Source organism: Nymphaea colorata, chromosome 9, assembly GCF_008831285.2.
Source record: "Nymphaea colorata isolate Beijing-Zhang1983 chromosome 9, ASM883128v2, whole genome shotgun sequence".
NCBI lineage: Eukaryota > Viridiplantae > Streptophyta > Magnoliopsida > Nymphaeales > Nymphaeaceae > Nymphaea > Nymphaea colorata.
Window position 1 is genome coordinate 21709797 of NC_045146.1, and position 12925 is coordinate 21722721.

Genomic DNA, 12925 nt, shown 5'->3' on the forward strand with positions numbered 1-12925 from the left:
CTTACATTTGATCGTTTCCATTGATTTATTTTATTGTGTTTAATTTCGCAAATTTGAAGACCCTTTCATTCTCTCCCTCTCTTGGGGCAAAGAAGGGATCTTCTCTCCCCAATCAAACGGGGCCTAAAAGGCCCAAAGAGCTTGGTATTGGCTTGCTCATATTTTGGGGGGCAGATTTTTTTTTTTTATTTAGGGTACATGAGGTCACAGGATTTCCTTTTCATTTAATCTTTTTTTCATTTGAAAATGATCGAAAATATAAAAACAAAAAAGGGATTTTTTCTTTCTCTCTCTCTTTTTTTTTTTATCGTCAGCCTCATCCAGAAAAGCAACTCTGCTTGGCAAGTGAAAAATAAATTATTCCTTCAAATTTAAATTTAGACATGGAAACGCAAATTCAGTCCCAATCTTAAACTTATCTTTCTATTCATCAAAAGCTTCTATCGGCCCCAAGCATCCAGTTACTAAGAACCTTGATCTTCCTTCTCCGCTAGGAAACATCAAGATTATGAATTGGCAACAGCCAACAGCGGTTTAAATCTGAATTCACACCTTAAGCGAGAGCGAGAGTTGACAGGGAGAATACGCTGTTGAACTCGGATGTGGACATAAATTTGGTACTTCTCCAAACCCAAAAGTCATTAAATTGTAAACTGCATTAGGATTTAGGACATCCACTGAGATCGATGACTCCAAATCGCGTGGATTATCAACCTGAGGTTAGCTGCACCCTTGAAGGGCATTTGATAGCAAGAAATACTTTTATCACATGTTGGATGTCGTACTGAGTGAATAATTCTAATGAAAAATAGTCAGACCTCACAGGTTCGAATCACACTGAAAATCAAGAAAAATCCTACAAAGCCTAGAAAATTTTTTCCTGCAAGTGAAAACAACTTACATAAGGTGAAATGATTTCATTCAAAACAGTACACTCTGAGAATATCAACCAGCAAACAAACATCAAAACATCCCCTCAAAGTAAATTATGCTAAGAGACAAGGCCAGGCTTCAAACTCTTAACCTCCACCTTGATGTGAACTCCCCAAGCAAGGAACCAGTCGCAGAAATGTTGGATACTCACATATCGACCCATTTTCGTTTATGATGAGCAACAGATTTGGATTAAACACCTGAAATTTAGCCACTCTCCGTCTTGCTCATACTAGCCATCGACAACAAAACAAAAGCTGGGACTGATTAAAGCAGCCTATAGCAGCAAAAGGTGAAGTGGAGAATAGAACAAGCAGTGGAAATGAAGTTAACTAGACCCTTCCAATAGCAAATTTGAAAAGGAGAGATAGGGAGGTCACCCCCACTTCCACGTCCGAAATCAACAGTGCTCTCAAACAGCAAGACAGTAGGGGCAAGTTGAACCTTTATTTTCCCACCCTACCTCCAATTAAAATCCAGGAACCAAGCGAAGCCATCAATTTACCTCCTCTCACATTGTTCCAGCAGGCTAAAGATCTCTAATCGTCAATGAAGGCACCCCAACATTGATTATTCATCACTTGCTCTGGTTGCAAACGTTTATCACTTGCTCAAACCTCCACCTTCACATTCTTTCAGTCGAAGAATAACATTAACCAGGGGCAAAGAGAAGAGAAGTGCGAAAATTCATATAGAGAAGGGAAACATTTCATTTTCCTTCTTGTATAAGAAGCATAATGTCTCATTAGCAATCTCAGCAAACAAACCCGTGTCCAACTCATGTCCAATGCTCAACTTCATGTCAGTAACAATCAGGGCCGAAAGAAATATCTTTCTTTTTTATACTGCATTACGGTAAAAGCAAAGAAAATCCCACAAAGACTGTCGAACTACACTTTGTGTCAGTAACGTCATCCAGCGTCTGTGTATGCTCTCTTCATTGAGTGCCACAATATATATCAAAATTTCAATATTGGCTACTTGATGCAGGGCAGGACCAGACCCGTCACTCTCCTGGGTCCAGTTCTTCGCCTCAAGTTCCACCTTCAGGCAACAGTGCAGTCCTTGAGCCTTCAGCCACGGATCCCCTGTGGACCCAGAGCTTACGCGAGAGGAGGTTCCTCTACGTAGATACTCAAGGCGGACCAATGGTTGAAATATAAATTTGGTCTACATATGTTATTTTGTTATCCATTTTGTTAGTATATTCATTTTGTATCTAAGTGGGTCTGTTTGGATTCGGGCACTTGTTCAGGACCCGATCCGTTGTTTTCACGTCCGTATAAAGGGACGACAAAGCTATTTTGTATGGGTGGATATCGAATGAAAAAAAGGTCATTTTGTTTTATGTTGTCTTCTTTGTTGTTTTCTAGAGTAAGTGTTTCAGTTTTGAAGTTCCTTTCATAGTTCTCGTTCATCCTTCTCCTTCAAGTTAGTTGTCATCTGCAAATTAGTTTGCATCAAATTGGTATCAGAGCAAGGTTTCGTCCCTGCCCTGTCGTGCCATGGCTACAAAGGCTACAAAAGAAGCAAAGGAAAAAGAAAAGATAAACGACGCTGCTGCTACAGGAAAACAAGTTGCAGAGTTTGCATCCAATGTAAATGAAGAAAATCTTGCAGAAATCGTGCAAACAGAAGAGGAAAATCAAGAAAACGTACAACAGACATTGGTAAAACATGGATTTGAGATCAACCACATCAGGCGAGACCTTGCTGCTGTAACCAGAAAAATGGACGAAAGGTTGGATGAGTTCAAAGGAATGTTGTGCTCGCTTCTGCAGCACTCACAAATTAACACACAAGGCTATCAAGCGCTACCTGCTGCAAACGAAGCCAGAGCGGTTCCTGCCGAAGCCTTGTTGCCGGCAGATGCTCCAAATCCAGCGTCAAAACCCTCTGCCAGAGCTCCCCTATTTTCGACCAGAGGAAGGGGAGACTCAGCCGCGTCTTCCTCCCATCGTCAGGCGGGAGCGACAGGCATGGATTCGACCATGCCCACCGGCGAACAGTCCATGCTACCCAGCCCGGCTAATGGAGCATCGACGGCACCGGTTCTTCCGTCGCCGGTGCTTCTGCAATATGTGGGCAAAGACAGGATGTGCCCCTGTCCGACCGGTCGCCGTCCATTTTTCCGTCGCCCGCCGTTTCGCCGCCCACTGGTGCTCGTGGGCCGAAGGGGGGGCACCCGCCACCGCTGTCCACCCACCATCTCCACGGGTGGGAGGCGGTGAGCGCCCCACCCTCCGCAGGTTGTTTCCCCTTTTTGTGTCAGGAAAAAAGGGGAACCCCGACCCTCTCGTGAGAGAGATCGAGAGGCCCGACGGTTCGGGCCGGTCTCTTTTGAGGCCAGTTCGAACCGATTCGGGGCGAGGATCCGATTTGAACCCAAATCGCCAATCCATGGTTATTTGGGTTCGGATTCGGATCCAAACTACTTAAACTTTCCTTTTCAACCTGGTTTGGACCCGAGGTTGATTCCTAGTTTGACCCAAACCTATAATTCTATCCTCGAACCTACTCCAAGACCCAACCTAGACCTTAATCGGACCCGGAACCCACCTATTCTGTTTTCTGGACCGGGTCAAAACCAGACCCATTCTCTTATGGATTCTGGATCGAGTTTAAACCCAGCCTTTTATCCACAAGACCCAATCCAGAATCCAACCCAAACCACTCTAGGTCCGACCAATAGTTTAAGAGCAAACCTGATCCAAACTCAATCCAACCCAAACCTTTATCCAAACCCTTATCCAAACCCATCTACAAACCCATACCCAAATCCACAAGTGAATCCTTTTCACGCCCCATATTCATTCCCAAATGCATACCCATATCCCTATTTGACTGCCCATGTGACCCAAGCCCCAGATCCAGTTCCATTTCGTGCAGCCACCCACCACTACCACAAGCTCCACCAAGAAGAATGCAGCATATTACAAGTGTAGTTTCACAAGCCCACAGCATATACGAAGAACAGTTACACAGAAAAGTAGCATTCAATGCTAACCCAAAGAAGAATGGTCTGTAGAAGGCCACAAGCCCACAACTATCCACCTAATTCCCCTGCATCTTCATTTCTGCAATTGGAACTTGCAGTGTAATTTACAAACAAAAATAAATTGAGAACTGCACACATGCACTACAAGTGTGTAGTTAGCAATACTAAAACCAATAAAAGGGGAAAAAAAAATCCACACAATAGACATTGAGTTGGGGCTTTTAGATCCCCAAAGACTAATGCATCAAGCAAATTCATTGCCTTGGAGAACAAAATCAATCCCAAGACTTTGAAGAACCAAATACCAAGAAAAATTTCATCTTCATAACACTGATCCTATGGTTCCTTCTTAACTTGAAAAAATTACAAGAAAGAAGGGTCGTGTTTTCGGGCAAACCTCCCTATGCTGGAGAAACACCAGCACGAAGCAGGAGGAGCAGGGGAGGGGAAAGCGATCGTTTGAGTTGTTCTTCTCCATCTCTCAATCGACCCGACTGCTTCAACGACAGCAAAATCAGGCACTCTGCAAAACCAATGTCCCATTCCGCGTCAGACAAGCAAAGATCTTCAGGTTCTACCCCACACACGAGGGAGGGGGGGAGGGAAGGAAAGAGAGCCAGAGAGACCAGCAGGATCCTTCGAGTGGGGAAGGTTCGAGGCAGCATGAATAAGGCTGCGGCTTCACGGCGCGTGAGGACGAAGAGGCTGCATTGCGTGGGGACGAAGAGGGCTGCGGCTGCAAGAGACGAGTGAGCGAAGAGGCAATACGCGACCGTGCCTAAGGCGGAAATATTTTTTCGGAAAAAAATTTTTGAAATCAGCCTCAACGGTCGAAAATTTCTTTCCGCCTTTGTTACGGTGGAAAAATTTTTTAAATTTGAGAAATGTTTCCAGGTGAACAGTGTGGATTTCCAGCGTAACAAACGGCCCCTTAGAGCCGCCCGATTCGAAATCTAATGGTTTTTAGATATAAGGACGTGAGACCAACCTTTCTTGATCGTTGTTGAAGCCTTACGGCTATCTTTCGGGCCAAATATGAGAGCTGCTTTGAAACTTAAGTGAATCAAATTTGTCTTTTCAATTGGAAACTCTACATGAATTAAACTACAACCATGCAATACTCTGATTTTTGCCCTAATTTTTCCTTTCTAAGTTTTTTTTTTTTTTTTTGCTTGGGCATAAGCTTTCTTCCAACCCACCAATCAAAGCAAGCATCTAAGTTTTTGGATGAACGTTTTGACAATAATGAAATGTGCCTCTCAGTACCTTCCAGAAGTCAATATTCCTCTAATTCTAGTTCCTCCATTAATTTCCTCTTCAAGAGTCCAGTTCAATAGTGAAACTTGGGCCTCTCGATTCCACTTGTCAACCATGGCCTGTCATATTTAATTCCTTCTTTTTTCATAGCACTGTGTTCAACGTCAACGCCAAGTTGCAAATAGACTTCTCTTTTATGGTCATGACTCTCTCCTATCATCTATTCCTTCTCTCCCTCGAGCTTTCTCCATGGAGACAGGTTCCTTTTTGTGCTTTTTGTTGGGAGATTTCTCTTTTGCATACACAAAACGAATATGCCCTAAACAAGATCATGTTCATGCTAAATCATTGAATCAAAACCTTAACTGTAGCGGAAGCGTACCTGATTCCATCTAAACAGCACAAACGATAGATCGCAGTAGGATCTTCCAGGGTCTGTGCAGTACACGTGTGGTCTCTCTCAGATGGGAAAGAAATAACCTTAGAAAACGATCTTTCAAGCAACCGTTGCATGACCCTAGGGACCACTACCCTTTTATATTATGAGCAATTACAGATTTAACCTATCAAAAAATCTATAATTACATACAAGTATGTATACATCATAAAAATACCTGATACCATATTAAATAACGTAATATCCAAAAACGCAATCACTTAAGCAGATATTTACATTAAGACAACCATAATGTTTGAAATTCCTCATAGACATGTGCCAGCCCACCAAATGATTCTTACAATCTCTCACTTTGGCCAAATATGTCTTTATACATTTAGACATTACATAAAACCTTAGGAGCTCATAACTATTATCTTATTAGACGTCATTTTCACTAATCTCGTCCATGACCATATCAATACAGAACCAAAATGACTTTTGCTATATAAAAATTAGCTAAACCTTCAATGATCACAAATGTTAACACAATCAATGACATAGATCTGATATGGATGTATAGCATGAGAATTACATGTAATGTGATTACAACATGTCTATTCTCAACTGGCCCTACTTTAAAACCTTGTGCAGATCAAAAATACAAACACAGAATGAAACCAAAGAACTTTAAACTATATTCTGTAGAAAAACTGAATATGGTCTATACATAAGAGCAAACAAAATACAAACTCCCACTAAATCAGCACATCATCCAAGAATAACACCCTCATACGAACAACATGTTCGTGAAAGACCTTAGGTGTTAAACCCTTGGTAAGCGGATCCGCAATCATATAGTTTGTCCCAATATGCTTTAAAGACACCTGACCATTCTGTATCCTTTTTTTAACAACCAAAAACTTGATGTCGATGTGCTTAAGTTTTTCTTAATTGCACCAAAAATGTGAAATTGGAAAAGGAAAATCTGGGAGCACATGTGAAATAAATCCACTCATGAGAACCACCTCATCTGAATTGGAATTTGACAACAAACATGTTAACGAATAAAAGTGATTACAATGGGATACATATTAGAATTGCTGAGAATTTAAAGGTCAGGCTTAAAACCATGTGTTGTATTTTTCTCATGTTTGTTTGTTAAAAGTTGTGTATGATTTAGTGTACTTCGCACTCTCTCATTTCAATAGCAAAGAAATGACTTGTAGGTTGGTGAAATATATATGGAGCAATACTTGTCTATCTAGATTACCTGTTCTTCAGCACTGTTGAGTTGCTTTTTTTATCTTTTTTTTTTCTTCTAAAGAGTTCTACTTTTAATTGGTAGGTTGACTGTGACAAGTCGATGATATGATAGAGGCATCGACTCCATTGGTGGTGGCTTGCTAAATTAAAAGGAAAAAAAGAATGTATTTCTTTTTATATTTTAATTTTAGCACACATAATTGTCAAACAACTTTAGTTTATAGTGTAGTTTGCTTGAGCAAAATAGAGGAAAAGAAGCACCTCTAATTGATTTTATCAAGGGGGCAAGCTGAGCCATTGATGTTCATGTACTTACTTTTAGTCTAAAAAATTTGAGTGAAAAGATTGAAATTTTTGGGAAGAAATTAGAAATCCTTGCTCTCTTTTTTCATTTTTTATTTTTAAAGTCAAGATAAATTTTATTTTGCATTTTTATTTTGGAAGTTGGGGGTGAGTGGCTGGGTAGAGTGGCTGGTTAGAGAATTAATAGATGCACTGTTATGATTCAGATTTTCTCAAGCATGAGCTATTAAATTTGTTTTACATTTTCCTTGTTTGTACACTAGTCAAAAAGAGAAAATGAGTGTACATGTATATTGTATCGAGTGGTGTGCTGAGGACAGTCTAAACTTAGATTGGAGAAATCTGTCAATTCTATATATAAAAAAGATTTTCAATCTATATAATATATACCACCTCATTAACACAACCCAAACAAAAAAAAATACATTGGGCTGCGTGTGTGAGAGGGATTCTTCTCACACCTGGAGGAATGCATGTTATTTATATAATAGAAAGAGAGACTGCTAGTGTGTGGGTGAGAGTTCGCGCCATGTGCTTGAATCTGCCCGTGCCTGAGCTGGCTACTTTTTTGGAATGGTTCAGTCATGTACCTTTTAGCGAATTTTTCTGGCTTCGCTATTAATTGAAAGTTGAAATGAACTTTCTAGCCTCTAGAAACCTATATTTTCAAGTTCCTTTTTTGAAATGTAATCTAATCTCGGAGCATAGTTCAAAGTCCTTACAAATTGAATTTTTTATATTCATTAGGATAACAATGTTTTGGTCAAAGTTTATATATATATAAAGAGAGAGTGAGAGTTTGTGATCATGGTTGCTTGAACTTTTTTAATAAGAGCCAACTTGGGGTGCCAGTTGGAAGCACGGAAACTTATTTGCAAAAACCACGGAATTAAGTCAGGGCTTATTTTCAAATATATTCAGAAAACAAGGAGCAATTTTGGAAAAAAAAAAAAAGAGAGGCCATAGTAATATATTATCCATATGCATGGCCAACCAGAGCAATTATTAAATGCATAATGGAAGTGGATTTGGATGGGCCCTTTGACGGAAGGAGATGGCTCCGTGGTCACAACACATGTACACATGGAACAAGTGAGCTTTTCTCCAATATTTTATTCACATTCGAGTCATAACAAGGTTGCTGCCGATACCGAGCCTAGGTCTAAGTCCAGCGTTGTACAACCACAGATAGGTTCATTGTTTGGTTGGAACAAAAGGTTAACGTGAAAATTTTTTTTACTTGCATTACTTTGAAAGAAAGAAAAAAAAAACACTCTTCTTGAATTTCTGCATTTATAAAAGAATAAAACCTTTTTTGTGATTTTTTTCTTACATTTGATTGCGATTGATTTATTTTATTGTGTTTAATTTGGTAAATTTGAAGAACCTCTCTTCCTTTCCCTCTCCTGGGGCAAAGAGTTTCCCCCTAACAAACGGAGCCTAAAATAAAAGACCCAAAGAGCTTGGTATTGGCTTACTTGAATTTTGAGGAGAAGATTTGTTTATTTAGGGTACATGAGATCACAAGATTTCCTTTTTATTTAAAAATTTTTCATTTGAAAATGGTTAAAAAATTAAAAACAAAAAGGGAATTTGTTGTTTTTTTTTAACCAAATTTTTTTGGGTGATGGGCTGACATGATATAGATGGAAACTAGAAGTTGAGGAGCTGGAGTCCATATTCATTCTCGTCCAGAAAACGAAATGATCTCCGCGTTGCAAGTTAAATATAAATTATTCATTGAAATCTAAATTTAGACATGAAAAAGTAAATTCAACACACAATCTTAAAATTACCTTTCCGTTCAAGTCACATTGTCCGATCTAAACAGGTCCTGAATATATGAATACAAAGTACTCAAATTCTAATTACATGCGAATGGATTTGGATAGCTGCTTAGATCTGATGGATATTGGATTTGGGGGAGGTACAGGATAGGATACAGATGTAATTGCCATTCAGCTCCAAAATTTGTAAACTAGAGTCTTTCCCGGTAAGATCCAGATTTGGATCAGATGTTTGTTGAAGTCCAAAGCATTGAGACGCATATGACTTTTGTATTCTTTTAATTAGTCGGACATGCAGGTACCCACATTAACTGACGATTGATTTTTTTCTTTTCCCTTTAATTATGTGCTTGAAACTCCATATGTGATACTCATGGATCTGAGGCCTATCCAAGTGAAGTCCACAATCATATAGAAGCCTTGGCACATATGAACCTGATCCAAATCCCATTTATATGGATATGCTGATTAGGTTGGATTGGGCCTTTGCCTAGCCCTGACCTACCTCTGATCTAACTGCATTTTGCCTAATTTTATGAGAAGTAATTGGACCATAAGGTAGCGTTGGATCTGAACCGAACCAGCTAATCATGGACATTCAATTAGTTGGATCCAGATTTGTCGACAACCCGATTCGTGTCGGATCAGCATGCCGGTCCATTTTGTGAGCTCAACTACCAAAAAATCAAAGCTTCCTGTTATACTGATCCGACACGAATTGGGTTGTCGACATATGAAAATAGAAGACAACTATGGCTCAATTTGAAAAATTCTCACCTTAAAATACATGACAGATCCACAGTCTATAAGCACTTCTACCAGTCCAGATTTTAGCTACTTCTTAATTCCTTAGATAAAGAGTCATGAAAATATCCATATGACATAGATCATCAGCCAGTATGTTCATGTCAAGACGCATGGATGTGAAAATCTTAATTTGCTCAAGTACTCAGCATTTTAACTCGAACTCGAGCTCAACTTGTCTATAAATAAGTTGAGCTTGACTTGAAATTTATACTTGAAATGTCAAACGAGTGAGTTCAAGTGGTAAGAACTCGACTTGTTTAAACTCTAGTAATTCAAACGAGGAGAGAGACAAAAAAGATGGAAATAAGTGGGTTTCCTTAAATGAAACATTTTGTCTTCCTCGAAGGGCATTTTGGACTTTTGAAAAAGCAACTTATATTTACAATTGAATATCTACCATCTGATCTCTTTGGAATTCGATGGTGTATTTTTTTTCACAAGTATTTTTCTTTTAGCTTTTCTAGAGAGAGAGGGGCAAAATTGTCTTTTTCGTTCTTCACATAATATTGGCCAGCCAAGGTTGTTCTTGTGGAATGTGTAAGCAACGATCCCTTGGAAGACGAATCCCTTATTTGGATGTGGCGGGTCATATGTTTGGGCCTCAACATGGGAATGTGTGTGTTAGGAGGCTGAAACTATAGAAATGCCTTCCTACTTCATGAAAAGGAGGACTCCCTTTGTAAGGGCAAGAATGGAAAATATGAAACTTATTTTTATGAAAAGGAATTAAAAATTGAATTTTTTTTTTCTCTTGAAATAACAACATTTGTTTTTCTTTAATGGATCGTAGTTAATTTAAATGTATGACTGACATTGTTGTGGAAATGTTTATCAGAACACGGTTCATGAAAATAGAAGACAACTATGGCTCAATTTGAAAAATTCTCACCTTAAACCCTAAGTGGCTCGTGTTCCTCCACATGTAATTTAATGAAGTCCTTAAGGGCTATTACTTGAGCTGCACTCCATATAGAGCCCGATCCCTTGCTCTCATGCACACGGCACAGTGTAGCAAGGGAAGGGAACGGGGCGAGGCAGAGAGAGAGAGCGGCATGGAGTCCTCTCTGTTCTACAGAGTGCTGGCCGGGCTGGTGCTGGAGAATTTGCCAGGCTTTAGTGACCAAGACCTGGCAACTCTGGGTGCCCGGTGCACACCGTTTGTGGTCAGGGAGCTGCCGCCGGTGCCTCCTTCCGAGGACTGCTGCAATGCGGTCATCGTCCACGTCGCGGCCGCATCACCCCTGAAATCGAAAGAATGATCAGCATGCAAAAGGTGGTCGACGTCGTCAATAGGTGCGGCAAGCCCATCCCTTCCGGCACCAGATGCGGCTGTAAGAATAAACCATTCTCTTCACCTATTTATGATGCACTAGTTTCAAAATTGTTGCCAAAAATTTTCTAAGTTTAAAATGAGAGAACATCTTTTATGAATATAATGCAAATATATATTAATGGTTTATATGCCTTACATTTTTTAGCTACCTCTTTAGTTTAGGTTCCTGTAAACTACTTGAATTCCTATGTGGTTCAAACACCTGATCTAATTACATCTGAACCATGGCATTCCTAATTTTAACAGGGACACCATGCTGGGTTTATTCATTTTTTTCAAAAAACAATGGCAACAAATCGAACATAGCTAGACACATACAAGATAAAACAGCAAGAAAAAGAAATTGCTTTATTTATGGTTTATATGCCTTACATTTTTTCTATGTGGCGGAAGAACGAGCAGATGAAGCACTGTTTTCCTTATAGAAGCACTGTTTTCTTCCGCCACATAGAAAAAATGTAAGGCATATAAACCATAAATAAAGCAATTTCTTTTTCTTGCTGTTTTATCTTTTATGTGTATCATGCAGTCTTTTGCTATGTTCGATTTGTTGCCATTGTTTTTTGAAAAAAATGAATAAAAATACATCTTAAAATGTTTAAAAAATAATTAAAAACCGAATTCAAGCCTTTCGCAAGCCAGTCAATGATGCCATTAACCAAGTCTCAAGTTTTTATTAGTCTAAACTAAAGAGGTAGCTACAACGCGCCACCCAATCTCATCGATTGCATTAACAATTTCTTTTTTAAAACATAAGATAAAAAATAAAAGTAACTCTGTATTTTTAGTAAAGTATAGGCACTAAAAGAAACATTGTAACTATGACGTGTGTCTGCTCGCGCGCATGAATATGGAGAATGCTGACGGCAAGCGCGTGTCCTGGAAGGGATAAGAAAAAGAAGAGGAAGCGAACCCGCTTCTCTCTGACAGCAGGAGCACATAGCTTTCCCTGCCTCCTCTGGTGTCGAGTTTCTCTATATGTGGACTGATGGATGTTTTCCTTCCGTCAATGATCGCCGGCAGGATGCGATAAAGACCGCTTTGCTGCTTGGTGCTATCGATCGCGAAATTGGCGGAATTGCAATCTCCGGGAAGCGAGGGACGGCGAAGACAGTGATGGCCAGAGGGTTGGACGCCATACTCCCGCCCATCGAGGTGGTCAAAAAAATTGAAAAGAAAAAAAAAAAAAAACTTGTGTGGTTGATCAACCTACGGAGTTAGCTTTTCTTCTTTTTTGTCATAATATTTGCATTCTCTAGGTGGGAAGATGGTTTAGCCAGCAGACTACAATATGATGCTGATGGCAACGTTATAACTCAAGTTGTTAGATCTCCTTTCATTCAGGTAGCAGCTGAACAGAATCTTTTTTTTTTTCTTCCTATTTTTCTGAATACCTGACTGAAAGTATGTTTTCCTAGATCCCGCCGGGTGTAACAGAAGACAGACTTATTGGTTCTGTTGATGTTGAAGAATCTGTTAAGACAGGAACAGACTGTTTTCCAGCCAGGACTACTCGCTGAAACTCACAGAGGTGTCCTATATGTTGATGAGATAAATCTATTGGATGAAGGGATTAGCAATTTGCTGTTGAATGTGTTGACAGAAGAAGTTAATATTGTGGAACGTGAAGGTATACGTTTCCGCCATCCATGCAAACCACTTCTAATTGCTACCTACAACCCAGAGGAAGGTGCTGTACGAGAACATTTACTGGACAGAATTGCAATCAATTTAAGGTTTGCAGTCATTTCCTCAAAAGTTGTCAGTCAATCTCTTAATAGTCTTTGTTAAGGAAAGATCTTGAAACAGGAAAGAGCATCTGTCAAGAAAAGATCATGGAATCAGGAAGGAGCTTGAATGAGGGA

General features: G+C 39.6%; 1 protein-coding gene across 1 annotated transcript; it reads left to right on the forward strand.

The window, feature by feature from the left end:
* Positions 1-12038: 12038 nt before the first annotated feature.
* On the forward strand, positions 12039-12921 carry LOC116260687 (magnesium-chelatase subunit ChlD, chloroplastic-like). The gene is made up of 4 exons (XM_031639124.1): positions 12039-12187; positions 12320-12404; positions 12546-12796; positions 12870-12921. The coding sequence occupies exons 1-4, from the start codon at positions 12039-12041 to the stop codon at positions 12919-12921; spliced, it is 537 nt and encodes a 178-aa protein (XP_031494984.1).
* The last annotated feature ends 4 nt before the right edge of the window (positions 12922-12925 follow it).

Coding starts and splice junctions, on each gene's coding strand:
- LOC116260687 (XM_031639124.1), top strand. CDS start 12,039: ATGTGGACTGATGGATGTTTTCCTTCCGTCAATGATCGCCGGCAGGAT. Junction 12,188..12,319: donor AAGACAGTGATGGCCAGAGG/GTTGGACGCCAT, acceptor TGCATTCTCTAG/GTGGGAAGATGGTTTAGCCA. Junction 12,797..12,869: donor AGAATTGCAATCAATTTAAG/GTTTGCAGTCAT, acceptor ATCTTGAAACAG/GAAAGAGCATCTGTCAAGAA.